This window comes from Natator depressus, chromosome 11, assembly GCF_965152275.1.
Source record: "Natator depressus isolate rNatDep1 chromosome 11, rNatDep2.hap1, whole genome shotgun sequence".
In the NCBI taxonomy this organism is placed as follows: Eukaryota; Metazoa; Chordata; order Testudines; family Cheloniidae; genus Natator; species Natator depressus.
In genome coordinates this window covers 2754584-2782583 of record NC_134244.1, presented here as the reverse complement: position 1 = coordinate 2782583, position 28000 = coordinate 2754584, and the positions used below count along the sequence as shown (strand labels likewise).

The 28000-nt window shown below is 57.4% G+C and overlaps 1 protein-coding gene across 2 annotated transcripts; it reads right to left on the bottom strand.

Annotated features, from left to right (window-relative positions):
- Positions 1–15: 15 nt before the first annotated feature.
- SLC11A1 (solute carrier family 11 member 1) lies at positions 16–27705 on the bottom strand. Of its 2 annotated transcripts, none has more exons than XM_074966763.1 (15): positions 27681–27705; positions 17873–18000; positions 13711–13833; positions 12335–12454; positions 10926–11032; positions 9931–10001; positions 7881–7948; positions 6536–6691; positions 5823–5981; positions 5105–5194; positions 4510–4629; positions 2184–2333; positions 1963–2036; positions 1305–1458; positions 16–665 (listed from the first exon to the last, which is right to left on the bottom strand). In XM_074966763.1, exons 1-15 carry the CDS (start codon positions 27688–27690, stop codon positions 552–554), a joined length of 1644 nt encoding a protein of 547 aa, XP_074822864.1. In that variant the 5' UTR covers positions 27691–27705; the 3' UTR covers positions 16–551. The 2 variants fall into 2 exon arrangements, with proteins under 2 accessions (XP_074822864.1, XP_074822865.1); XM_074966764.1 differs by lacking the exon at positions 27681–27705 and adding an exon at positions 24607–24755.
- Positions 27706–28000: the final 295 nt, after the last annotated feature.

Below are 28000 nucleotides of genomic sequence, written 5' to 3'. Positions count from 1 at the left end.
ACTTGAACTCCTTCTCCGTGAGTCTCCTTCCGGGATACTGCAGCTTTTACTCCAGTCACAGCTCCGGCCCCTCCCAGCCCATTCCCCGGACCCCAGACAGCAAAGGCTACTCACAGTGGGCTCCCCGGGGGGCTGAGTTACCTCCATGATCCGTGTGAACTTAGGGTCATTATTTCACATGCAGGTCGGGATTGAGGGGCACCGGCAGCACTGGACGGGAGGAGGGGACCAGAACTAGGATAGCAGGGGGTGCGGCTCAGGATTGGGGAGCACCAGCAGGGCTGTGGCAGTGGGGGTGATCACAGGTGCCCGCGAAGGTGCTGATTGGTCAGTGCTGCCCCCCACGCCCTGAGCTTGCTGAGAAGGGGAGATGCCCTGGGATGCTGCATGTCCGTCAGTCCGGGGGGGAGCAGGGAGCCCAGCCCTGAACCCCGGCCCTGCCGGTGATGGTGACTGTGTGGCGATGGGTTCGTTCCCGCCTGGGATGGCGACAAACCCAGAGGCAGCCCAGGCCTGTGGCGCGAGTGCCCGGCGGGTAGGGGCACGGCGCGTCACCGGGGCCCTGCCCAGCCCGGCGGGTTGGTGGAGGGGAGCCCGTAGGAGAACTGGCTGTGGTGTCCCCAGGCCAGGAAGACAGCTCCGTGTGCAATGCAGCAAGTCCAGATCTACGGGGGGCGAGAGGGAAAGCGACTGAGCTGCTGATTGGGACAGAGCGCTGGGTTGGGGGGGACGGAGCACCTGGGGGTGTTGAAGCGAGGGGAGGAGAGGACCTCGTGACCCCCACTCGCTCTCTGCCCCAGATTCCAGCCTGCGCGGTGGGATCAGAGCCCCTGACCTGAGCCACGCTCCAGAGAGGGACCAGGGCCTAGTACCAAGCCCACCACCGACTGGGGCCTGGGGGTCGGATAATGCGGCAGCTGGTTCTGATCCGCCCCAGGCTAGGGTCTGCCCGTCTCTGACCAGCCCCCATCCCACCTCTGCAGGCAGCGGGTGCCGCTGAAAACCCAGTGGGTGCGGGCAGGGGCTGCCCAATCTCGCTCTGATCACTGGGGCTGCGCTGTGAGGGGTCCCCCCATTGTTCCCCTATCTGACCAGTAGTGGGGTCCCCTTTGGAGTCAGTCACTGGGGAGGGACACGAGGTGCAGGACTTGGCAGAGAACTCCCAGGGCCTGATCCCCCCAAGAGCTCACAATCACCCCCCGCCCAAGTACCCCCTCCCAGCCCAGGACGGGGTCCCCCAGCCCCAGAGCACAGCCCTGCCCCCTGCTGCCCAGGGGCAGGCAAAGCGCTCCCAGCCGCCCTACCAGGTAGGCGGTGAAGGCCACGTAGCCGGCCAGCACGAAGGCCAGGGGGATGTAGTAGGCAACGCTGCCCAGCGTAGGGATGTAGATCACCACGAAGTAGAGGTTAATGGCGCAGATCAGCCCGGCGATGAGGATCATCAGCGCCTTCCCGACGCTGCGGAGACCAGAGCCCCGGTGAGCTCGGCCCGGCCCCCTCCCGACAGCTGCCTGGGTGGGGGTCCAGCCTCTCTGACTCTGCATGGGCCGGCCCCACTCCGCCCTGCCTCCGGCCCCGTGCAGGGGGGCGCACCGGTGCGGGAGGGTCTGACACGCGGCTGAGCCTGCCCGTGCGGGGCCATGCGCCAGGGCATAGCTCCCACGCCCTGTGCTGCCAGCCCGGCTCTTGCAGGCCCAGGCCCAGGGGGGCGCGGCGAGCACATGGCAAGCACGGCCTGCCCACCTGCACCCACCTGCGACCTTCCCCCCCAACCCAGCTATGCAACTGGCTGAAGGATGCCCCGCCCCCAGGGCCTGAGGAACCCCAAACGCCTCCGAAGTTCCAGGGTCCTGCTGCTTGTTCATTTCAGCATCTGGGGGGATCTGGACACCGGGCGCCCTGGGGATGCTGCCTGCGCCCCAGCCATCAGCCCGGCGGGGAGGTGGGACCCCAGATACTCACACGCCGTTGGTGAACTCCTGCATGAGCGGCCGCATGCTGGTGAAGGTGAGAACCGGGAGAACGGCGAAAGGCAGCTGCAAGGCAGCGGGTCAGGGTGAGAGGGGAGGGGACTCTGCTCCCAGGTACCTGCCCCCGCCCCACCCCCCACTACCACGTCTGGCCCCCCCTTGCCTCCCCACCCGCCTAATCCGCTGTGCCCAAGGTCCAGGCCCGGCTCTCACCAGGATGCTCTGCAGCACATTGAGCAGGTCGTTCATCCCCGTCAGGTGGCTGACGTCCTTGAAGGCGGCGATGAAGACGGTGGGGAGGATGGCGAAGGAGCGGGTGAAGAGCACGCGGGCGAAGCGGGACCAGCGCAGCTGCAGGAACCCCTGGGGAGGGGACAAACGGGGGCGCCCCGTCAGTGAGCGAGAACGACACCGGGCGCCTGACGCCGTAGGGTCACTGGCAGGGAGGAGGGCCCCGGAGCCTGACCTGCCCCTGCAATGGCTGGACTGGCAACGTCCAGAGATCAAAAACCAGGAGATCGGCTCCAAAACTCATGAGATTTTTCAAAGCGATTCTACTGCGTTTTTCCGGGCAGGGTCTTGACGTTTGGGCTCCCTCAAGCCCTCCCCAGGGCTTGGGCGTGGGACAACCTCCTGCCTGCGCTGGAGACCGTGATTTCTGGCCCTGGCTGCAGGAGCTCTGACTTCCCACCTCTGCCTGTCTCCTGCCCAGCCAATCATCCTGTCCCCTACCAGTTCTCTCCCCCCTCAACCGTGCTCAGTTCAGCCCCCCCTCACTTCAGCCCCCATCACCCCCGCCACCTCAGTTCACCCTCCCAGCACTCACTCCTGTGCTAAGAACCCACCATCAATACAGCCCCCCCCCGCCCCCGCCCAGGGGCGCGATTAATTCCCGAGAGTCTGCAACGGGAGCGGATCGGGCCGTCCGGCTCTGGAGTGTCCTCTGCTGAGTAGACACCCCCCGCCTTTGGCCCCCCCAGCCCCAAGAGCTCAGCACAAAATAAAGAGCTTCCCTTCCCAAAGGCTCCTGCCCCCTGGTGGGGAGGGACGGCGCTGCCACAAGGAGCAAAGCTGGGGTTCAAACACACGTTAACTAGGTTCCTCACCACCCGCAGGGGTCACCCCGCCCAGGGAAGGTGGGTTAAAGCGCCCGCTCGCCGCCCGCGTCCACACTGGGTTAGTGACCGGGTGAGCCAACCCGTGTTTCAAAGCACGCTCCATAGCCTGGGGATGGGTGGAGAATTTTGAAATTTTCGGTGTTTGTTCCTAATTGGAATGAAATCAAGTTTTGAAATCTCAAAATCTGCCACAAAATGGAATTCCTGTTCTCTACCCAGCTCTAATTAATGTCAGCGGGGAGTGAGTTCCATAAATTAACCTCAATAATCCTCTGCCCAGGTTAATATCATTAATAGCATGTGGCCATGAGTTCCATGGGTTGTCTATGCTGTCTCCCCATATCCAGTTGTTGTTACTCTCCCCCTAGCAGCTGTCACTGCAGATTCTGTTCCTCTTCCTGTAACTCAGGATTAAAAAGAAGAGGGTGTCTAACCCTGCTGAATCCCGCGCTGTCATATTTTTAAACTGCTACTCAGCAGAAAGAGGCTGTTAAAAGTTTCCTCCTCCACTCCCTTCCGTGAGACCTGCTGAGCTAAGCGAAGCTGTAGAATCGGGGCTTGCAAGAGCTCCGCAGAGGGCACTTCAGTCTCGTGGTAGGACAGCAACGCCCGGGAGAAGGGAACATGCTGCCTCTGGGGTGGGGCGCCGCAGCAGCGAGTAACAACGCAGCCCGCCAGGCGTGAAGAGGGAGGGTGACGGGTTGATGTCTCAAAGTGAAAGCGCAGCGGGAGTTTTAGGGAGGCGACCTGAGTTCTGCAGACTGGAATTTGCAGAAAGTTCCTGGGAATGGCAAGAGATCAGGGTCTTCCTTGCACCCCATCTTTGCACCTTAGCGTTCCCGCCAGTCTACAGACACTTACAGCTGCTTGTCCTGGGGAAGGGGCTGAGGGGAAATGGAGCAAACTCCCGATAACCCCGCAGTGGTTTTTCCCCAGTGGAGCTGTGCCAGGCACCCGGCACCAAGCTGAGGAGTGTGGTATAAATGCCTGGATTATGGGGAGAGAGACAGACCCCTCTTCCAGCAAGTGCTTCCAATCTGCTTCCTTTCGGGGACAGAGAGCCGGCAGGCATGGGGGCATTTATTCTAGCTCCACCCAAGCTCCCAGAGCAGCCAGATGTTTCTGGTAAGAGGCTCAGCAGTGAAATAGTTAAACGGTGCGGTTGTTGGTGTCATTAGACTCCAGAGTCAACACCCCACTGGGGAGAAGGGGGCAGTTCACACCTGGCTCGGTGACGTGATTGGACGCAGGCTCTCTGCAGACTCAGGCAGGCAGCAGGGTCACAGCTGCACGTTTCTCTTTGCAGCAATAAGGGCTGGAAACACCATTACACAAACCGAAGCGTAAATTGTGCAGAAGCCAATGGGCCTCTCGGGAAGCGCTGGTTCCCCCCCCAGCCAGTATCAACCCCTGTCTCTCACCTCCATGACAAACTGCCCGGCGTAGGTCCCGGTCATGGTGGAACTCTGCCCCGCTGCCAGAATCCCGATGGCCCAGATATAGAGAGCAACGGCGCCGAAGTAACAGCCCAGAATGACGCCCTGAAGGGGGACAGAGTGGAGCCCGTGTTAGCAGGGTCCAAAGAGGGACCCCAAGCCCTCCCCTGTGGGGTTGGGGGGGGCGGGATCTGCTCCCGGCCTCTCCTACGCCAGGCTGGCAGGTCGGGGCAGCTGTAACCCCTCGGTCCGGCTCCCAGCTGGAGGGGAGGTGGCAGGCCCTGGGAGTGATGGGCAGAGTGGGGTCTGAGTGTGTGAGTGTGTAAGGGGTGGGGGAAACAGAAGGGACCCTGATGACTCCAGCAGGGACCCGGAAGAGGATTGTGGGTGCCTGAAGGCTGAGGCCGGTGCAGGGGGTGCTGCCAGACAAAGAGCCTGCCCTGGGAGACCAGAATGGGCAAACCCTCCCCCTCGCCCATGGGGATAAGCCTTTTCCTGTGCCACTGAGCCCCATGGGCCCCCTCCCCAGCAGCCCAGTCCCAGCTCCCGGGGCAAGGGGGTGTCTGTGCCCCCGACTCACCCCTTGGTAGATGTCCACGGAGACCGTCTCGTTGTTCCTGGGGAAGATAGGGGCGTACTGGCTGACGCTGCTGTTGGCGCAAACGTTGTACTGAAACACACGGGGCACGGGGGCCCACCGGTCAGGAGGCTGCCTGGCAAATGACCTCGCTGGGGTGGGGGCGGGGGGGGGCACTGGCAGGGGGCAGGAGCAGGCCGGCCCTACAGCGGGCTGAGCAATCAGCTGACCACGCCTCCCCGCATCCCTGCCCTTAAGGCTGCCCGGGGCCAAGCGTGCGACGGCCATGCCCCCACGGCGGGACCAGTCCCGCCTGCAAGACCTGTCAGATCCTGGGGGCGGGTGGCCCCCACGGCTGCAGGGTGGGTGTGCTCCCTGCTGCCCTCTAGTGCACGCCATGAGTCCGACAGGTATCAGCTCCCCCTAGTGGCTGGAGATGGGGGGGGGAGTTGCCCTGTTGGCTCCTGGGGTAGAGGCCTGGCTTTTTAGCGCGGAAGGTCGAGAGTTCTAGTCCCCAAGGGAGCTGGTGCTGGTAGTCGCTAGGGGCTCTGGTGGGGCAATAAGCTTTAAACTCAGCCGAGGATGATCACACAGCCTCTCGCAGGGCAGGGCACTGAGACAGAACCCCGGGGTTGGCGGCGGCTCAGCAGAGATGGTGGTGGGACCGGGGGCCTTGTGTAGGGGAGAAGGCCCCTCCCGCCCCCTGGTGACGGGTACTCACCACGTCCTGGTTGGTGCGGTGGTAGAAGGCCTGGCCGAAGACGGCCATGACGAAGAGGTTGATGAGGAAGGAGACGAAGAGGGCGATGCAGGACTCGATCAGGAAGTACTTGTTGGCCTCACTCACCGCCTGCCGCTCGGAGCGCGTCACTTCGCGGGTCTGGGCGGGGGCACACAGCAGGGGGCACCGTCATGCAGCTGGCTAGGCCGGGGCAGGGGGAAGCTGGGCTCAGCAGCCTGGGACAGGGCTACTGGCCCCCTGGGGAGCCCTGAGCCCATGGCGGGGAGGGCATGCTCAGATGGCTCATGGGGCTATCATGGGACATGGGGTGGGGCGCAGCCTGGGGCTTGATGCCCCCACCCAACGGGGCGGAGGAGCCAAGCATCTGTCTCCTGTTCCCAGGGCACTGCCCCCAGTCCCACCCACTCTCCCACCTCCTGAGTATCCACCCTGTGGCCTCCCAGTCCCACGCTTCGCTCTCCGGCCCCACTGCATCCCCACCCCAGCTGGAGCAGGGGCAGGGAGTGCAACAGCGCCCCCCTCTGGCAGGTCAAGGTATTGCACCCATGGCCTCCTGATGCCGCTGATGGCTGTGACTCCATGGTGCGCACACCAGACCCCCTGAGGGCTACAGAAGCGCCCCCCAGGACGAAGGGGGAGGGCCATTGATTGGCACCCATGGCAGGGACAGGCGCCCACCCCTGAGCCCTGACCTTGACCAGGGAGGAGTGGAGATAGATGTTGTGCGGCATGATGATCGCGCCCACGATGCCCACGGCCTGCAGCAGCTCCTCCCGCCCGCAGCCGCGGCAGTAGGGGAAGAATATGCCCTTCAGCACCTCTGTCTGGACAGGCCGTACCACCACGTACTGGGGACAGAGGAGGGGAGAGCGGGCTGCAGCCGAGTCCTGCACGGACACCAGGGACCCGCTGCACTCGGGGGCACCTCACGGGCAGGCTGAGGTGAGGTTCCCACGGGGGCACTGCTCATGCTGCCTGTGCCAGCTCTCCCACAGAACAGCTCCAGTGAGCCTGGCTCCGGCTCCACGACCCACTCTGCCCTTGCCGGCAGTGTTAACGCTGGCCGGCCAGGCAAAGCACCAGTGAGCGAGCAATCCCCCGAACAGCTCCCGCTGGGGCAGTCCCCCTCCTCAGCTCCATGACACAGGAGTCCAGCCGGGCCCGACGAGGTCACAGCACACGACCACAAGAATCCCCACCCCACACCGTGGGGGGCAAAGCACTATGAGACGCCCTAGCCAGGGCGCAGGGCTGACGCCCCGAAGCCCACGGTCTCTAATGATCGCAAGCAGCCGAAAGGCAGCACGTCCCAGCACCCTCCCAAGGAAAAGCACCGGCTGCCAGTTCGTTCTCCCTGGAGGGGATGTTTCCCATCCAAATAGTGATCAGGCATCCCCCTGCTTAGCTTGTGAGACAAGCAAGGACCCCGGTCCAAGGAAGGGATTGTAGCTGATGCACCCCTATAAAAATATCTAAGTCCCGCACTGAGGGGCTGGTAGCTGCTATGTTTGAGAGCAGGCCTGTGGAGCTGGTGCAAGGGCGGCCAACGCAAACTCCAGCCCGGGCGAGAGGAAAGACGCGCCCATCTGCTCCACCCACCCCAGCGCTTCCCAGAGCAGGCTCCAGCCGTGCCCAGTGCACTGAGATTTCTCTTTGGCCAGACGGGTCTGTGAGACCAGATAAGGGCTGCCCAAGTGGCCCCTCCGTAACACGGGCAGCGTGGATCCCCACCGCGGCGCGCTCGCTGAGCACAAGTGCAAGGAGCCTAACCGGGTTTAAGAGGGAGCGTGAGAAACCTGTGAGTGGGATTAGCTGATGGGGTTGCCTGTGATAGCAGGGGACTGGACTCAGGAGGCACCTTCCAGTCGGATCTTCCTGCTCCCCCTCGGCCGCTCGTGGCCTCTGTGGATTCTCAGCCTGTGGTCGTGGCCCGAGGCAGTTCTGTGGTGAGAACTCAGTGCCGTTTCTCCTCTGCCCATACGCAAGGGCTGGGCAAGGCAGCGCTAAGCACAAAGGAGCAGGGAAATGTCTCTTTACCTCATAGCCAAAGGTCACTGCCATGATAGTGATCAGGAGACCGAAAAAGGCTTCCAGCTTCCGGAGACCTGGAGGGGAAATGGAGAACAGGGGAGCTCCACACTGCAGCCGGGCTCAGACAGGCAGCTCAAACCCAGCCCCTGGGACCAGGCCGCACGTTTGGCTTGGGGACAATCTCACAAACTCGGAGAGTCTGAGGCTGGAAGGGACCATCGTGAGCATCTCGTCTGACCTGCACCTCGCAGGCCGCAGAACCTTGCCCACCCACCCCTGTAACAGACCCCTGCGCTCTGGCTGAGTTACTGAGCCCTTAGAGCATGGTCCAAAGACTTCGAGGGACAGAGAATCCACCCTTTGCTCTAGTTCACACCAGCGAGTGACCCTGGCCCCATGCTGCAGGGGAAGGCGAACCCCCCCCGGCCCCCCCAGGGTCTCTGCCAATCTGACCTGGGGGGAATTTCCTTCCCAATCCCAAATCTGGCGATCAGTCAGACCCTGAGCATGTGGGCAAGACCCAGCAACCAGACCCCTGGGAAAGAATTCTCTGTAGTGACTCAGGGCCCTCCCCATCCGGTGTCCCATCCCCGGCTGTTGGGGATATTTGCTGGTAGCAGTCGAAGGTCGGCTACCTGCCATTGTAGGCAGTGTCATCATCCCAGCCCCTCCGTACACTTATCACGCTCAGTCTTGAAGCCAATTAGTGTTTTTGCCCCCACTGCTCCCCTTGGGAGGCTGTTCCAGAACCTGGAACAAACCTTGGTTACAAACCGTCCTCCAATTTCAAGCCAAAGCTTATTGATGGCCAGTTTATATCCAGGTGTTCTTGTGTCCACATTTGCACTTAAGTTAAATAACTCCTCCCCCTCCCTGGTATTTATCCCTCTGACTTATTTATAGAGAGCGATCATCTCTCCCCTCAGCCTTCGCTTGGTCAGGCCAAACAAGCCGAGCTCTTTGAGTCTCCTCTCAAAAAGCAGGTTTTCCATTCCTCTGATCACCCTAAAAGCCCTGCTCTGTACCTGTTCCCGTATGAAGTCATCTTTCTTAAACACGGGAGCCCAGAACTGCACACACTGTTCCAGATGAGTCTCACCAGTGCCTTGTATAATGGCACTAACCCTTCCCTGTGTCTACTGGAAATACCTGGCCTAGGATCGCATTAGCCTTTTCACAGCCTCATCACGCTGGCAGCTCACAGTCATGCTGTGACTGACCAATACACCCAGGTCTTTCTGTGCCTCGGTCACGTCCAGCTGATACCTGCCCCGCTTATAGCACAAATTACTGTTGTTAGTCCCTAAGTGCACAGCCTGGCACTTTGCACTGTTAAATTTCATCTCATTTCTGTTACTCCAGTTTTCAAGCTGGTTCAGATCTTCCGGTATGATATTCTGGTCCCCTTCACACTGGCAATACCTCCCGACTTTGTGTCATCTGCAAATGTTATTAGCCCACTCCCACTTTTTGGGCCAAGGTCATTAATTAAAATCAGATTGGTCCCTAGACTGTCCTCTAGTAACCTCCCTCCAGCCCGTCAGTTCCCCTTGCAGCATGATCCATCATAGCCTGTGTGATGCAGGCCCGTGGTTCCCAACATGGGCCACACTGTGTCAGACCCACCTCTCTCCGCCCCCTGGCTCCCTCACTGCCGGCAGCCCCCACGGTGCAGATCTCACCGGGCCACCTGTGTTTCCCTTCCATCCTGCCGAGAAGTTGCCGCCCTCTGACTTGGGTCCTGGCTGGGTTGACGCCACGGAGGAGACGAAGCCACCCCCCCGGCAGGGAGCGTGGCGGGGAGCTGAGTATTTTGTTAAGTGTTGAGTTGATTTTTAAGAAGTCCCAGGAGAGGCCAGGGCTACAGAGAGCAGCAAGCTGGGCAGATTGGTAGCCAAGAGAGGAGGCAGCTTCGCACTGGGAAAGGGAGCATGGAACGGACCAGCCTGGGAAAAGCCTCCTTGTTCTGCAGCTTCCTAACCAAACACCCTCCATCTAAACTGGGCAGGTGGCACCCGCAGCCCCCACCCCCCAGCCCGGGGTACCAAGAACTTACCGTATTTATCCAGGAAGAGGAAGACGAGGGTGTCGATGATGGTGATGAGGACTCCGCCCCACAGAGGGATGCTGCGGGGGGAGGGAAATCAGAGGTTACTGCTATGACGAAGGCGGGGGAGGGTCATTCCTGACGCCTTCTCGTGCTGGACAAGCAGCCCCGTTGCTAGAGGAAGGTGCGGGGAGGGTTCGTCTCTGCTTGGGAAAGGCTGAGCTGCACTTTCTCTTGCTGAGTGACTCTGTCTCCGGTGCACCAGCATTCAGGGAGCGCGACGCGCTGGGCTAAATCCAAGCCCCGGAGCTCCCGCGTTAAGAGCAGGTTGCAGAGGGACGCTGGCTTCATAGAGCCTCAGGCCAGAAGGGGCTGTTGTGACCATCTAGTCTGACGTCCTGTAGGCCACAGGACTTTCCTGAATTCACTCCCGTTGGCGCTAGGGTGGATCTTTAGAAGCACAGCCCATCCTGATTCACACCTGGCCAGCGATGGAGCCCAGGGGGCTCAGGACTTTGGGTAACAGGGCTACGCAGCTTTGGAGGGATCTGGCTGGAAGGCAGCCTGGTTTGACAGCAACTAAAATCTGTCTCTGGGTCCTGCTTCTAAACCCAGTCTAAAAACCACAGGCAGTCTCAGGAGAAGGCCCAGGACTGCCTGAGCCTAGAGCTGGAGTCTCCGCATGCAAGCATGCGGGTGAGGAAAGCAGGCAAAGCCCAGCTCTGAGATATCTAGCTAATCCTGCCTCTCTTAGAAGCAGCTGGTCCTGCATTTGGTCCCTGGGGTTAGGAATCAGCGCTGCTAACATGAGGATCCGGCACGCTACAGGGATCGTGTAACACGCTGGCTTGGTTTGTACCTGTGATGTCACCCACAGAGAGGATAAGGGACTCACTACTGCTGCAAGCTCAGGGAGCGCTCTTTTAGTTCAGGTCAGGGGGCTGAAGGTCCCTGGGGTTCTAGGCCCGGCCTCCCCAGCACCCAGGAGTAATTGTGGGTGTTACCGTCCGGCCGAGAGGAGGCTGAAAGCGATGGCCGTCCCGATCACCTCCTGCATGTCGGAACCGATGATGGCGATCTCGATCATGATCCAGAGCAGCACGCGCGGTCCCTGCAGCAAACCGGGTCAATGGCACAGTCAGGAACCCCGGCTGGCCGGCGTGGACTCCAGGCTGGGGCTTCACATAGCCAGGGACCTCAGAGCACTTTATCAAACCTTGCAGCCCCCATGTGACCCATGTTACTACCCCCACGTTACAGATTGGGAAACTGAGGCACAGAGACATGCCCCGTGCCATGCATAGAGCTGGGAATAGAACCCAGGCGTCCTGGCTCCCAGTTCTAACAACACACCTGCCCCCTCCGAGCTGACAATAGACCCAGAAGTCCCCAGTCCCAGTCTCCCCTACTAGACCCCTGCCCAGAGCTGTGAACAGAACCCAGGAGTCCTGACTGCAAGTCTGCTGCTCTAACCACAAGCCCACAGTTCTCCTTGCAGCTGGCTGCTCTTTTGTTACATGTAGTGATAGTAGGAGGGGTGGGTCAGGTCTGATTTTCTGGGGGTTTGGGGATCATTAAAAAGTCACTGGTGAGGCCTCATGATAACCCCCCTCTCCTCTGGGGTATAAAATACGGTTGGATTCCTCACCCCTGATTGCAGAGAGCTCTGACGGGGGAACAGCCTCCTGCTTCCTAAAGGGCTTGTCTGCTCCTGCCGTTCATTTGAGCTACCCGGGAGCTTAGCGAGGTAACCATATACTCCACTTGACGCTAACCCCACACTCTGGTCAGCCCTCCCCTCGGGAAGAACCTGGCGTGGGCTCACTCTGCGTCTCAGAGCCCCAGGGCTCTTTGCCCAGGGTTAATTAGGATTCTCCCTAGCCACATGTCTTATGGGCTCAGTGTGACCTTAAAGTTTGTAGAATTCTCTAGGGAATGATCCCCACGTTCATTGAACGGGCTGGGCTAGCAGGGGGCTGTGGGTCGGGACTGAGGGGCATCACCAGAGGCCACACAGAGTGTGTGTGTGTTTGTAAAGCACCGTCCTGCACTGTAGCTGGTTGTGTCCAATCCCATCAGCCCCACCCTTTCCAGTGACCCCAAATCCACCCAAGGGTTGAAAAACCCAACGCAGCCATTTGATGCTGCAAAGCCGGGCACGAATCTGAGCTGCGGGGCTGGCGACCGAGGCCAGAGGAACCCAGACAAATGGCTGCAGCCTCCTCCTGGGCTCGCTGAACTCCTGTCTCGCCGGCCAGCATGCCAATGTCAGCAGCCTGGGGGCTCTCCCTGCAGCCCAGCCCGGGCTCGCTGCTCTCCGGAGCTCGGTGGCCGAAGCTCCCCGCCATCCGCCCCTGCGGGGTGAGGCTTCCGGCTGCGACCCGCGGCGCCCGCCCGGGGCCTCGGCACTCACCTTTGGGTAGTACTGACAGCAGACCTCGCCCAGGTCCATTCCCGTGACGACACCCAGCCTGATAGCCAGCCGCTGGCACAGCAGCCCCAGGATGGTGGCCCAGAGCAGCACCCACAGCAGCTAGAGCAACGGAGGGGCAGGCTGTTGGAGGGCAGAGCGGGCACGCGCAGAGCCTCTCAGCAGGGGCTCCAGGAGCCCGCCCAGCCCAGGAGAGATCAGGAGACAGAAGCTACAGACCCAGCAAAGCGCCGGCGGCTTCACCTAAACACACCAGCCCTGGTCCTGTCCCCAGGGGAGTCGGTGGTAAAACGCCCATTGACTTCACTGGGGCAGGCCCCCTGCCTGCAGGCTGAATGACTCTGGGTCAGCGAGGGATAGCCTAGCCCGGTGCTTCTCAACCAGGGGTCCGGGCCCCCCTAGGGGGCCTCGAGCAGGTTTCAGGGGGGCCGCCAAGCAGGGCCAGCATTAGACTCGCTGGGGCCCAGGGCAGAAAGCCGCAGCCCCACGGCCTGGGGCTGAAGCCGAAGCCTGAGCAATGTGGCTTTGTGGGGACCCCTGTAGCATGGGGCCCCAGGCAACTGCCCTGCTTGCTACCCTCTAACACCGGCCCCGGCTTGTGTATGCAGAAAACTAGTTATTGGGGCACAGGGGGGCCGTGGAGTTTTTATAGCATGCTGGAGGGGGGGGTGTTAAGAAAGAAAAATGTTGAGAACCTCTGGCCTAGGGGTCCGGGAAGGTCCCCTCCATACCCCAGACAGGACTTTGAACCCACTGCAGTAGAGCCAGACCCCAGGGAACCCACACCAGAGCCAGCGTGAGCGGAGATGGGGGAGCTGGGGCTGTGGCCTCAGTTGTGTGGGGCGGCTGGGTGTGCGGCATACACCTGCTACCTCGTTACCTTAATGATCGGTGCTTGCTGGGGGGCTACTGTGGTAGAGCCTGCAAACCCCAGACCTGGGATCACGGCCCCGTAGTGCAAGGCGCGGTACAGACCTGTCCCAAAGCGCTGGGAGCCCCAGGGTGGTATTGACGGACGCGCACCCGGGGCGGAGCGGCGCCGGCCGGCTGCCAGGAGGCTGACGCGTGCTTCGGCAGCCAGACACGTGGTGCCTATGGTATGGCAAGCTTGGCCCATACGCCAGTCTGGCACGTCCCGTACCCCGTGAGCCGTGCTGGGAGCCCGGTGCCTGCAGGCAACCAATGGAGGATGCTCTCCTGGTCGCCCGCCATGACCCGGCCTGGTGCTGTTAGTGGCCAGCTCCCAGCTGGCTGTTACGAAGGGAGCCATCTCGGAGGAGCATTACACAAGGCTGCTCTTCCTGGCTGAGGCCGGCACGGGTGTCACTGGCGAACGCGCCCCCCCCCCCCCCGCTCACCTTGAACCCAGCGACGGCCCCGCACTGCAGGTCTGACTCGATGTTCCCCGGGTCCAGAAAGGCAATGCTCATGAGGAACCCAGGGCCGGTGAAAGCCCACAGCTTCCGGAAGCTGAAGCCGGGCTGTGAAGGGAAAGTTGCATCGGGGGTTAGGGCAGAGGGGAAGCAGCCATCATGAGCCCCCTGTCCTGGCTTCCCCGCTGCTCAGCATAGGGGAGGCGCGGCCCCGAAGGGTCAATCCCTCTATGCGCCCCGATGGCAGGGTTGGAATGCACCGGCACGTGCCACGCTGGGCGACGGGCACTTTGCAAAGCGCATGCGCCCAGATCTCTGCAGCTCAAAGTGCAGAGGAAGAGACCAGGCTGGGGTGGCGGGGCTGGGGAGGGGCAGGCGTGGACTGATGGGATATGCAGGCCTGTTGAGTGACACCTGAGGGCAGCATCCTGCCACATCCCCCACCCCAGCCACTGGTCCCACAACCCTCCCCCGGGGTGCTAGCCGCTGATTAAAGGAAGCTGGCTCTAATGCCAGAGGCTAGAGACGGCAGCACCGCACCTGGGGCTTTGGCCCAGGGAATTGGTCTCAGAGCCGTCCCTGAATAGCCCACTGCTGGAGCTGGCCTGTGGGGGTTGCCGTGACCAGTGTGAGCCCCACGCCCAGCATCAGACAGGTTCTGTTCCCAATGCACCATCATACGCCCAGCCGTGTAGCCGCTCCTCTAACTCAGCTGGCAGGGCCTTTTGCTTTGGGGACTGGCGACCGGGGGTTCGATCCCCACGGCCGCTCGGTGGTGTCTGTGGGGCGGTCCGTGTTACAGCAGCTTGGCTGACGGATTAATTCTTCCATTGCCCAAGCTGTGCCCGCAAGAGGGGTTAGGGCGAGCTAAGGACGTCACACAGGGCGTGACATTTTTCACAGCCTGAGCAGGGTGGAGGCCAGGCCTGTGTGTGGCCCCCATGTGTCACATCCACCCCTGCTTCCTTTTCCCCGACCCATGAGTTCCTTCCGTCCCTTCTAGCGCGGGAAGGGCCTGCCCCCTCACCTCCTGGCTCCCAGTTCCTCTTTCTTAACCCTGGCAGCGCTGTCCTTGGCTGAGGTCAGCATCTCTCTGGTCTCGTGTCTCTCACTTTCTCTGATTTACGAAATGGTGGGGGCCGGAGGGTCTCTATCTCCCACCAGAGGGTGGGGATTGGACCAGCCTGGCTGTGTCCAGGCCATCAGCACTAGGGTCTCTAGGCAAAGGCAGCCCCAACTCCTGGCACCAACGGGAGATCAGCCCCTGGACACATGCCCCCACCCCCGTCAGAGGGCAGGAGATGCAGCTGCCCTGAGTCAATCGCCACGGCAAAGCTCTCCCCAGCGACCCCCTGGTACCTGCCTCTGGTGCCCACTGGGCACTCAAGTGGAGCTGAGCGATGGCCATGGGGGGCTGGCTCTCCCATAAAGACACAGGAGCCCACCCTACTGCCAGGCTCAGTGGGCTGTGGGGCGCGGGTAGTGGGACAAGACTAAGGGGTCTGATGGGGAAACCCCAGGTCCCCCCCACAGAGAGTTACTCCCCATCCCAGCCTCAGCCCCCACTGGGCTGATAGGATACGTCAGTGCCGTCTAGCAAGGCAATGGGGCAGGCTCCCCTCCACCTTGCGGGGGCAAACTCAGTCTAGCTGGAGACAGGAGATCACTCCCCAGGGCCCATTTGGTCCTGGTCCTCTCTGCTCTCTACCGGGGCTGGAGCACCCACAGGAAACAATAGTGGGTGCTCAGCACCCACCAGGCACCCGCGGATCAGCTGTTCAGCGGCAGGCAGGAGGCACTGGGGGGAGGGGACAGAGCGGGGGTGGGAAGAGGTGGAGTCAGTGTGGAGCCTGGGGGGGCGGAGCAGGGACAGGAAGAGGTGGAGTGAGGGTGGGGCCTGGGGGGGGGCTGAGTGGGGGGCAGGAAGGGGTGCAGTGAAGGTGGGGCCAGGGGGCGGAGCGGGGGCAGGAAGAGGTGGAGTGGGGGTGGGGTCTGGGGGGGCAGAGTGGGGGACAGGAAGAGGTGGAGTGAGGGTAGGGCAATGGGGGAGGTGGCGGAGCGGGGGCAGAAAGAGGTGGAGAGAGGGTGGGGTCTGGGGCGGAGTGGACTGGGGGCAGAAAGAGGTGGAGTGGGGGTGGGGCCTGGGGTGGGGTGGGACGGAGCGGGGGACAGGAAGAGGTGGAGTGAGGATGGGGTCTGGCGGGGGCAGAGTGGGGGGCAGGAAGAGATGGAGTGGGGTGAGGTTTGGGGGGGCGGAGCGGGGGCAGGAAGAGGTGGAGTGGGGGTGGGGCCATGGGGGTGGTGTGGAGTCGGGGCAGGAAGAGGTGGATTGAGGGTGGGGCCTGGGGTGGGGCGGGGCGGCGCGGAGCGGGGGACAGGAAAAGGTGGAGTGAGGGTGGGGCCGTGGGGTTGGTGCGGAGCGGGGGCAAGGCCTCGGGGCAAAGCGGAGGAGTGGAAGCACCCCCCTGGAAAGAAGAAAGTCGGCGCCCATTAGGAGGCTGGTTAATTCCCCCTGAGATTTTGAAACTTAGCCACTAGGAACTGGTGTGAACCTCCCTCACCCCTCAGCTCATGTCACCCGGGACAGCAGCACCTGGTGATGGGTGCCGTGCCAGGACCCGGGGAGAACTCTCCATGACCACCACCCTGGCCGGGATTGGAGCTCCTGCCTGAGAGGTCAGCCCACCTCCAGGCCCTGAGCCATAAGCTCCCCCAGAGATGGGCCAAGCCAGCAAACCCAGGATTCAACCCCCACTTTGCTTTCCAGGGGTTGAAACCAGGATCTTAGTCCCCATCCACATTCTGCATGTTGAGTCCAGCTCCTGTCCCTGGCTGGGGTTTGTAACGGTGATCGGCAAAGGGAGAATATTGGGACAGGCCCACTGATGATGGATGAAAAAAGCTTGAAAGGGATTTTTTTAAATGTTTTTTTCTGCTTATTTTTTTAACCACAGAAAATACCAGGCATGTCAGCTCCTGTCTTCCCTGCATTTTGACGGCAAATTCTTTGGAAACCCAGAGACATGCAGCAGGAGGCCTTACCTGAAAGAGGCCGGGCTGTTAAGCCTTTCACACAGACAGCCTTTCTCCTAACCATCCTCAAGGCATTTGAGTTCAAGGGTGGTAAGAAAACAGAGCACTAAACAGTCTGAACAAGACTCACTTCCCCTCCCAGCTAAGCGGGTTTCACTTCTGCACGGTGTGCACTGTCCCAATCCCGCTGGTGTGCCGGGCTCCCCGGAAATGCAGTGAAGCCACAAAGCCTGAATTTGTAATGCCAAGAACTCCCTTCCTTTTAAAAACCCAAAACAAGAGCCACCCTTGCCCCAGTTCTCAGCACTGCAGGTCACCATCCCAGTGCAGCCTCTCATGGGTATGTAGCAAAAACACTGCGTGGGTCTGTTCTCACTAGCATCCCGCTTGGAAGAACCAGAATGAAACTTCTTCCATTTCGCCTGTCTGGTGTTGGAGAAAAGCCCTGGTGGCTCGGCTCAGATGGGAATCACAGGCCAATAGGCTGCCCTGGTATCCCCTGTGGCTGGAAACCCCCACTCACCCACCGCAGAGGAGCTTTGGGGTCCGTGGATGTCAGTGGGGACACAGCGGAGGGACCACGGGAAAGCCAGCGAGGGGAGGCGCTGTGTTTTAGTGGCGAATGCGTCAATGCAGGCAGCAGGAGACCTAGGGGCTAGTCCTGCTTTTGACTTGCTGGGTGACTTTGGGCCGGTCGCCGCAGAGCGCTGTGCCTCAGTTTCCCCATCTGTAAAGTGGGGATAATGCCCCTCACCATGCAGTGTTGAGAGGTAAAAAAACGCCATTGAAGAAGTGCAGATGATTATTATTAGTGACCAGGCCAGCTCTACCTCACTGTTACAGAGCTCAGCACTTCCACGAGGAGCTGTCCATCCAGAGATCTCAGAGCACTGCAGCAAAGAAAGCCAACAGCATGAGCCCCTGTGTACAGTAGGGGAAACTGAGGCCTGGAGCCGGGCTGTGACTGGCCCACAATAAAATAGAACCCAGGCATCCTGACGACCAGCCTGCTGCCCTATGGACTGGCCCAGTCTGCCTCCCCACTTCAAGTGCCAGCTATGCTTGTGGCAGTGGGGAGATCAGACCTCCGTGCCGAGACATTGGTGGGACCTACCCCTCCCACATCCGGGATGGCGATCTTCTCATCCAGGTATGTCTGATCCCGGCGTGGCTGCGATTCTGGGGGTCCCATTGTGCTGTAGTTCTGGCCCCTCTGATTCCGCCGCTGGGACCTCCCGCTGCCTGGGGAAGCCAAAGCAAAGGAAAATCAACGAACATGTCCATTTCGCTCCAGCATCCTCCGGGGAAGGCATAACTTGCCCCCCCACATCCCCACCCTGAAATATTGGAGGGTGCCCCCAGAAATCCTGTCACCTGATATGGACAACTGCACTCACCCCGCAGCTGTGGCTCGGCTCCTCCGCTGTGGGGCTGGGCCCAGCTCCCCGTGCTGGGTGTCGTGACCTGGTGCGTGGGGTCACAGCGCCCTCAGGTTTGGCCTGGCAGGGGAGCATAATGTGACCCCGTATGCTGGATCACATCGGTTTGGGGTCCTTCTCAAATAGACAGCCCGGGGCAAACTGCTCCTTTCGCCCCCCACTCTGAGCAGCCCTGCCCCCCCCATGGCACCCCCGCCAATGGGATGCAAACGCACTGGGGGTAACGTGCATATGGCTGCAGGCACCTCTGGGTCCCCCTACCTGTATCTTGCGCCTCAACTTCCAGCAGCTTCCCGGGGGTGCCAGGGCAAGGAGAAATCAGTACATTGCTATTCCGTCACCTTGGTAACCAATAACCGGCTCCTGATGTCCAGCCGCAGAAGGCTGGTGCCCGGGTGGCAGGGTCCAGACAGGCAGAGCTACTGCGGCTGACTCACTCTGGTGTCGGCTCATGTGGGGCCCACTAGCATCAACCCGGGGGTACAGCAGGGGTTGGGGACTCTCTCTGCGCCAGAGGGAACTAGGGGCTTGCACCAGGGGGCTCCTTCAGGGAACTCCCTAGGAACAAGCCATAAGGCTTAAAAAAAATGTTTTTTAAGTACATCAGAAGCAGGAAGACTGCTAAGCAACCCGTGGGGCCCCTGGACGATCGCGATACAAAAGGAGCACTTAAAGACGATAAAGGCATCGCCGAGAAACTAAATGAATTCTTTGCTTCAGTCTTCACGGCTGACGATGTGAGGGAGTTTCCCAAACCTGAGCCGTCTTTTGTAGGTGACAAATCTGAGGAATTGTCACAGACTGAAGTGTCACTAGAGGAGGTTTTGGAATTAATTGAGAAACTGAACAGTACCAAGTCACCGGGACCCGATGGCATTTGCCCACGAGTTCCGAAAGAACTCCAATGTGAGACTGCGGAACTGTTAACTATGGTTTGTAACCTGTCCTTTAAATCAGCTACTGTACCCAATGCCTGGAAGATAGCTAAAGTTACGCCAATATTTAAGAAGGGCTCTAGAGGTGATCCTGGCAATTACAGACCGGTAAGTCTAACGTCAGTATCGGGCAAATTGGTTGAAACAATAGTAAAGAATAAAATTGTCAGACACATAGAAGAGCATAAATTGTTGCACAAAAGTCAACATGGTTTCTGCAAAGGGAGATCATGTCTTACTAATTGATTAGAGTTCTTTGAGGGGGTCAACAAACATGTGGACAAGGGGGATCCAGTGGACACAGTGTTCTTAGATTTCCAGAAAGCCTTTGACAAGGCCCCTCACCAAAGGCTCTTATGTAAATTAAGTTGTCATGGGATAAGAGGGAAGGTGCTTTCATGGACTGAGAACTGGTTAAAAGACAGGGAACAAAGGGTAGGAATAAATGGTAAATTTTCAGAATGCAGAGGGCTAACTAGTGGTGTTCACCAAGGGTCAGTCCTATTCAACCTATTCATAAATGACCTGGAGAAAGGGTAAACAGTGAGGTGGCAAAGTTTGCAGCCGATACTAAACTGCTCAAGATAGTTAAGACCAAAGCAGACCGTGAAGAAGTTCAAAAAGATCTCACAAAACTAAGTGATTGGGCAACAAAATGGCAAATGAAATGTAATGTGGATAAATGTCAAGTAATGCACACTGGAAAAAATAACCCCAACGATACATACAATATGATGGGGGCTAATTTAACTACAACTAATCAGGAAAGAGATCTTGGAGTCATCGTGGCTAGTTCTCTGAAGACGTCCACGCAGTGTGCAGCGGCAGTCAAAAAAGCAAACGGGATGCTAGGAATCATTAAAAAAAGGATAGAGAATAAGACGGAGAATATCTTATTGAATATCACGGTTGGAAGGGACCTCAGGAGGTATCTAGTCCCACCCTCTGCTCAAAGCAGGACCAATCCCCAACTAAATCATCCCAGCCAGGGCTTTGTCAAGCTGGGCCTTAAAAATCTCGAAGGAAGGAGATCCCACCACCTCCCTAGGGAACCCATTCCAGTGCTCCACCACCCTCCTGGTGAAATAGTTTTTCTTAATATCCAACCTAAACCTCCCCCACTGCAACTTGAGACCATTGCTCCTTGTTCTGTCATCTGCTATCACTGAGAACAGTCTAGATCCATCCTCTTTGGAACCCCCTTTCAGGTAGTTGAAAGCAGCTATCAAATCCCCCCTCATTCTTCTCTTCTGAAGGCTAAACATCCCCAGTTCCCTCAGCCTCTCCTCATAAGTCATGTGCTCCAGCCCCCTAATCATTTTTGTTGCCCTCCGCTGGACTCTTTCCAATTTTTCCACATCCTTCTTGTAGTGTGGGGCCCCAAACTGGACACAGTACTCCAGATGAGGCCTCACCAATGTCGAATAGAGGGGAACGATCACGTCCCTCGATCTACTGGCAATGCCCCTACTTATACAGCCCAAAATGCCGTTAGCCTCCTTGGCAACAAGGGCACACTGTTAACTCATATCCAGCTTCTTGTCCACTGTAACCCCTAGGTCCTTTTCTGCAGAACTGCTGCCGAGCCGTTCGGTCCCTAGTCTGTAGCGGTGCACGGGATTCTTCCGTCCTAAGTGCAGGACTCTGCACTTGTCCTTGTTGAACCTCATCAGATTTCTTTTGGCCCAATCCTCCAATTTGTCTAGGTCCCTCTGTATCCTATCCCTACCCTCCAGCGTATCTACCTCTCCTCCCAGTTTAGTGTCATCTGCAAACTTGCTGAGGGTGCAATCCACACCATCCTCCAGATCATTAATGAAGATATTGAACATTAATGAAGATATTGCCCCAGGACCGACCCTTGGGGCACTCCGCTTGATACCGGCTGCCAACTAGACATGGAGCCATTGATCACTACCCATTGAGCCCGATGATCTAGCCAGCTTTCTATCCACCTTATCGTCCATTCATCCAGCCCATACTTCTTTAACTTGCTGGCAAGAATACTGTGTGAGACCGTATCAAAAGCTTTGCTAAAGGCAAGGAATAACACATCCACTGCTTTCCCCTCATCCACAGAGCCAGTTATCTCATCAGAGAAGGCAATCAGGTTGGTCAGGCATGACTTGCCCTTGGTGAATCCATGCTGACTGTTCCTGATCACTTTCCTCTCCTCTAAGTGCTTCAGAATTGATTCCTTGAGGACCTGCTCCATGATTTTTCCAGGGACTGAGGTGAGGCTGACTGGCCTGTAGTTCCCCAGCTCCTCCTTCTTCCCTTTTTTAAAGATGGGCACTACATTAGCCTTTTTCCAGTCATCCAGGACCTCCCCCTTATATAAATCCATGGTACGCCCATATCTTGAATAGTGCATACAGATGTGGTCCCCTCATCTCAAAGAAGATATGCTGGCATTAGAAAAGGTTCAGAGAAGGGCAATTAAAATGATTAGGGGTTTGGAACGGGTCCCATAGGAGGAGAGATTAAAGAAGCTAGGACTTTTCAGCTTGGAAAAGAGGAGACTAAGGGGGGATGTGATAGAGGTCTATAAACTCATGAGTGGTGTGGAGAAAGGGAATAAGGAAAAGTTATTTACTTGTTCCCATAATATAAGAACTAGGAGCCACCAAGTGAAATTAATGGGCAGCAGGCTTAAAACAGATAAAAGGAAGTTCTTCTTCACTCAGCGCACAATCAACCTGTGGAACTCCTTGCCTGAGGAGGTTGTGAAGGCTAGGACTATAACAGGGTTTAAAAGAGAACTGGATAAGGAATGGTGTCCCTAGCCTCTGTTTGTCAGAGGGTGGAGATGGATGGCAGGAGAGAGATCACTTGATCATTACTTGTTAGGTTCACTCCCTCTGGGGCACCTGGTATTGGCCACTGTCGGCAGACAGGATACTGGGCTGGATGGACCTTTGGTCTGACCCAGTCTGGCCGTTCTTATGTTCTTATGCCTTTTACAGTTAGTGCCCGTATGTGCACCGGGTATGTGCACCTGATTTGGAGCAGGGTTACTCCCTGCCACCTCTCCAGATCAGGGACACCTATCCCCAGGGCTGGCAGGGAACGAATAGGGCTGAGAACCCACCCCCGGCTCCTCCTGTGTATTCCTCCCTTTCACCCCCCTCCCCACCCAGCTAGCCCGTCTCCCACCCCTCCTCTGACTGGCAGCCCTATGGGGACCCTGATAGTGCAGAAGGGGGAGGAGCTGCCTGGCTCTGGGTTTCTCTTTAATGGAGCAGAGAGATTCCCGGGGCTACACGGAGTTTGTTAAAATCGGCTTTAAAAGGACCGAATCCATTAATCCCAGAGGAAGGGCCCAGCCGGCCCACATAGGACTTTGGGAATTGTTATTGTTTATATTCCCATAGCATTAAGAGGTCCCAGCCAGGATCACAGCCCACCGTGCTAGGCGCTGTACATGCACATGGCAAGAGACAGTCCCAGCTGAAGAGCTCACAGTAAGAGATAAGACAAAGGAAGGACCATTACTCCCATTTCACAGATGGGGAACGGGGACTCACACTGTTAAGTGATTTGGCTGCCATTACCCATATACAGATGGGCTGAGTAGAATTTTCTTTACAAGGATCTGCAAAGTTCTGGCTTTTCCCCTGCTGCATTCCCATGGGAGCGGGATCCCCTTCTCCCCACCATCGGACTGGGTCTGTTGCCAGGAAGTGGTGGTTATCTGGCAGCCCCCACCAAGATTGAAAGTGCCACCCAGTGTTTTGGGGATACCAGGACAGCGTCTGGTATTTCAAAAGATGTCAAGTTCAAAACTATTTTATTTGAGCATAAGCTTTTGTGAGCTACAGCTCACTTCATCAGATGTAGCTCACGAAAGCTTATGCTCAAATAAATTGGTTAGTCTCTAAGGTGCCACAAGTCCTCCTTTTCTTTTTGCGAATACAGACTAACACGGCTGTTACTCTGAAAAAAGTTCAAAACTGGTCAGAGGAAACAACTCTGTCCAACAAAGGGAATTAGACTGCGGAACTCATTGCCACAAGAAGCAATTGAGGTCAAGAACTTAGCAAGATTTTTTAAAGGGGCTGGATATATGTGTGGCTAACAAGAAGATCCAGAGTGATCATGCTAAGAAAAGCTCTGGGAGGGTTATTAAACCACCCTCTCCAGGTCCTGCACTGGTCTCTTCCTATTAGCCAACATCGGCTATTGCAGGCTTCTAACGCTTTCCTCTGGAGCAGCCAGGGCCGGCCGCTGCCTGAGACAGGATACCGGGCTAGTGGGACGTGGGATAGTCTGGCAACAGTCTGGCAACGTTTGCAATCCTGTGTCTGAAAATTCATCTGTGCATGTTTTAATTAGCCCATTAATCCTTTAAGGCACTCGATGAGTACCCAGATCAGGGCCCTGTGGCATTGGGTGCTGCACAGATGCAGCGTGAGAGCCAGTCTCTGCCCCAAAGAGCTAACAGTCTAAACAGACGGTCTGTCCCGGGGGTAGGAGCGGGGAAGGGACTGATCAGAGCGGTCGGCAGCAAATGGCATATTAGAGCAGCCAGCAGTTGGGCTTGTTTGATTTCCTTCGGGTTTTGTACTAGTTTTGGGTGGGGTGTTGCTGGCGGGGGATCAGGCCTGGATCCTGGAAAGTCTCGTAGAGACTCCAGCGGGGTTTGGTCCAGGCCCACAGTTAACAGAGGGTCAAAGGAAGGAGGAGGGAGCAAAGGAGGCGAGGGGGTGGGAAGCAGGGCAGCTGGAGAGAGGCTGAGGTGAAGATCTAGGGAGGGGATCGGTGCGAACAGCTGCTCAGCAGAGGGGAAGGAAGTTCACTGGTGTTTCCCTTGGAAGGGGAACTGAAGAGAGAAGTTGGTGGCATGCCCTGCCCACACTGTCTGCATCCCTGTCCCTGCAGCTGGCACCGAGCGGGGAGGAGGGATCGAAGGGGAACCGAGAGCAGCGTGCCGGGGCCCCCAGGCCGGTTGGCAGCCAGCGGGTCATGCCAGCAAAGGGAGCCCTTGGCAGGGCTTCCATTCACCCCCACGTCCGATCCCATTTGCCCCATGGCTGGTCCCTGAGCCCCATCCCCCTGGACACCACGTTTCCTGGCTGCCAGGGGCTCCTAGCGGGGGGTGCGGGGGTGATGCTCCGGGCCAGGGGAGGCGGAGAGCCTCTTCGCGGACACGGCCCATGGGTGGGAGTCCGGCCCCCAAACCCCGGGGCCCAGACTGCAGGGAAGGCCCCTGCCCTGGCCCCGAGGGGATGGGCTGCAGGGGATTTCCCCTCGGGCTCTGAAGCCCCGGAGCCCCGGCTGCGCTGGCTCTGGCCTGCCGGGGGCTCTGGGGAGACGGGGAAGCAGCCGAGGAGCGCAGCGCCCAGCCTGGAGCGGGGAGAGCTGGGGGGAAAGGGACCCCAGCGGGCCGGGGGGCAGATGGGGCCTGGAGAATGGTGGGGGGGGGGGTCCGGAGCTGTCCGGCAGGAAGAACCGATGTGGGGGGGGGCGCTCACCTGGCTCCGGGGGCGCCATGTGGGCTGGGGTCCGACGGTCCCGATCCGGGGAAAGCAGCCCCCCGCCGCCCGCCCGGCAGCTCGGCGCCCCTGGCCGGCCGGAGGAGCCGAGGAGGAAGTGCCCCAGGCTGGGAGGGAGCCGAGCTTTGTACCTCTCCCCCCGCCCCCCCCCCCCCCCCCGCCAGCGCTGAGCTCAGGGACGCATCAGCATCGGGAAGTCCGCAAGTGCCTCCCTTTCCCTGGGGGCGGGTCTGGGATCACCCCCCCCCCCCCGGCTCAAACGCGGCGAGGACTGGCCCTTGCTACCGACGAGTGGCCCCCGGACAGTGAGTCGGGGGGGGGGGTCCTCAGCCGCCCCAGCCGGTCAGGTGCCGGGATGGGTCCTAAGGCTCCGGGTTGAGCCGGGGGGAGGGGGCGGCAGGAGGGCAGCTCAGCCGGCCTGTTTAGAAAGAGGGTGGGAGACCTCAGGACTTGAACCCAGGGCCCTTCATCAGCATTAGATACACACACAGGCGCTGTGCATGGGGTGGGACATACACCTAAGAGCCGCCAGACTGGGTCAGACCCAAGGTCCGTCCAGCCCAGTGTCCTGTCTGCCGACAGTGGCCAGGGCCAGGTGCCCCAGAGGGAATGAACCGAACAGGGAATCAGCAAGTGATCCATCCCCTGTCACCATTCCCAGCTTCTGGCAAACAGAGACTCGGGACACCATCCCTGCCCATCCTGGCTAATAGCCACTGATGGACCTGTCCTCCATGAACTTATCTCATTCTTTTTTGAACCCCTGTTATGGTCCTAAAGACAAACCGATTTATCTGAGCATAAGCCTTCATGGGTAAAAACCCCACTTCTTCAGATGCCCCTGAAGAAGTGGGGTTTTTACCCACAAAAGCTTATGCTCAAATCAATCTGTCAGTCTTTAAGGTGCCACCGGACTCCTTGTTGTTTTTGTGGATACAGATTAACATGGCTACCCCCTGATACTTGTTATGGTCTTGGCCTTCACAATGTCCTCTGGCAAGGAGTTCCACAGGTTGATTGTGCGCTGTGTGAAGAAATACTTCCCTTTGTTCCTTTGAAACCTGCTGCCTATTAATTTCATTTGGTGGCCCCTAGTTCTTGTGTTATGAGAAGGATTAAGTGACACTTCCTTATTTACTTTCTCCATATCAGTCATGATTGTATAGACCTCTCTCATATCCCCTCTTAGTCGTCTCTTTTCCAAGCTGAATGTCCCAGACTTTAATCGCTCCTCATACAGAAGCTGTTCCATCCCCCTAATCATTTTGGTTGCCCTTCTCTGCACCTTTCCCAGTTTGGATGTATATCTTTTTTGAGATGGGGTGATCAGAACTGCATGCAGCATTCAGTATTCAAGGTGTGGGAGTACCAGGGATTTAGAGAGTGACATTATGATATTTTCTATTTTATTCTCTATCCCTTTGCTAATGATTCCCAACATCCTGTTCGCTGTTTTGACTGCACATTGAGCAGATGTGTTCACAGATCTAGCCACGATGACTCCAAGATCTCTGTCTTGAGTGGGAACAGCTAATTTAGACCCCATCATTTTGTATGCAGAGTTGGGATTATGCTTTCCAATGTGCATTACTTTGCATTTATCAACAGAGAATTTCATCTGCCGTTTTCTTGCCCAGTCACCCAGTTTTCCCTTTGTAACTTGTCTCAGTCAGCTTTGAACTTGTCTTGAGTAATTTTGTATCATCATAAATTTGTAAAGCTCATGCTCAAATAAATTGGTTAGTCTCTAAGGTGCCACAAGTACTCCTTTTCTTTTTGCGAATACAGACTAACACGGCTGTTACTCTGAAACCTTTGTATCATCTGCAAACTTTGTCACTGCGACCTTGCACTCCATATGATTTCATGAAAATATGCTAATGAGTGTGAATCTAATGTACTTGGAATATGCTTCATGCAGAAGGTCTCTTGTGAGGTATCATTACAAAGCTTGTCATCTACTGAGTGTGGTCATCCTATCTATATGAATGTATCATTCTTGTATCTGAAACTAGGCATATAAAATATAACTCTGAGGTCCTACTGTAGTTATGCAAAGTGTGGGCCATTAATGGTGGTTTAGAATCTTGATGGCTCCCATCAACTAGGACGATTGGCTGTAAATGGCTCTGTTTACCTGCAAGCCTTCCTGTGAGTCAGACCAGGAAGAATGAAGGCTGGGGGGTCCCACAGGACACGTGATCATGTCACCTGGTACTGGAATCCATCTTAAACCTGGTGCTTTTCCATTTAGAAGGAGGGGTGGGGACCCAGAGAGACAAAAGATTCCTGCCTTGTGGCAAAGCCATATAAGTGGGTGGAACAGAACAAAGGGGGAGGCCATCATGAGAAATCCCCTAGCTACCACCTGAGCTGGAACAAGGACTGTACCAGGGGAAAGAATTGGGCCCAGACTAGAAAGGAGTCTAGTCTGTGAAAGAAGCTTATTGGAACATCACTGAGGGTGAGATTTACCTGCATTTAGTTTCCTACTGTATTAGGCTTAGACTTGTGTGTTTTTGTTTTATTTTGCTTGGTAATTTACTTTGTTTTGTCTGTTATTACTTGGAACCACTTAAATCCTACTTTTTACATTTAATAAAATCACTTTTGCTTATTAATTAACCGAGAGTGAGTAATTAATTCCTGGGGGATCAAACAGCTGTGTATATCTCTCTATCAGTGTTATACAGGGTGAGCAATTTATGAGTTTACCCTGTATAAGCTTTATACAGAGTAAAACAGATTTATTTGGGGTTTGGATCCCATTGGGAACTGCGTATCTGGGTGCTAGTGACAGGAGCACTTCTTAAACTGTTTTCAGTTAAGTCTGCAGCCCCCAGACGTGGTTCAGACCTGTGTTTGCAGCAGGCTGGCATGTCTAGCTCACCAAGGCAGAGTTCTGAAGTCCCAGACTGGCAGGGAAAACAGGCTCAGAGGTAATCTCAGCACATCAGGTGGCAGTCCCAAGGGGGTCTCTGTGATCCAACCCATCAGTCACCTGTTAACCCCCTTTTCCAGATCATACAGGAATATGTTGGTATGCTACTTACCAATTTCCATTGTGAAAGACACACACTGAACAGGGCTCATCCGGGGCAGCAGGGAGACAGAAACACACACATGACCATTTTCATCTGTTTCAATTACAGCTCTAAATGTGCCAAAAATCACAAGATGAGACAGCAAAGGTTGAAGACATCACCTGAACTCTGCCCCCCTTGTGCATACACATCACCAAATAGTCCTTAATCACACGATCACAGGTTTCTGCCCTAGAGTTGTTAGGGGAAAGAAAGAATTATATTATCTGAGAAATAGCGTGTGATTTCCTTAGCAAGGACTGTACAGTATTGTAAAGCATATGTGACTG

Bases quoted from the DNA above. Each gene is read 5' to 3' on its own strand.
- SLC11A1 (XM_074966764.1), bottom strand. The intron at 10,002-10,925 runs GTAACACCCACA...CTCCCCCCGCAG, and splicing joins AGCCTCCTCTCGGCCGGACG to CATCCCTCTGTGGGGCGGAG. The intron at 5,982-6,535 runs GTCAGGGCTCAG...GCCCCCGCCCAG, and splicing joins TCCACTCCTCCCTGGTCAAG to ACCCGCGAAGTGACGCGCTC.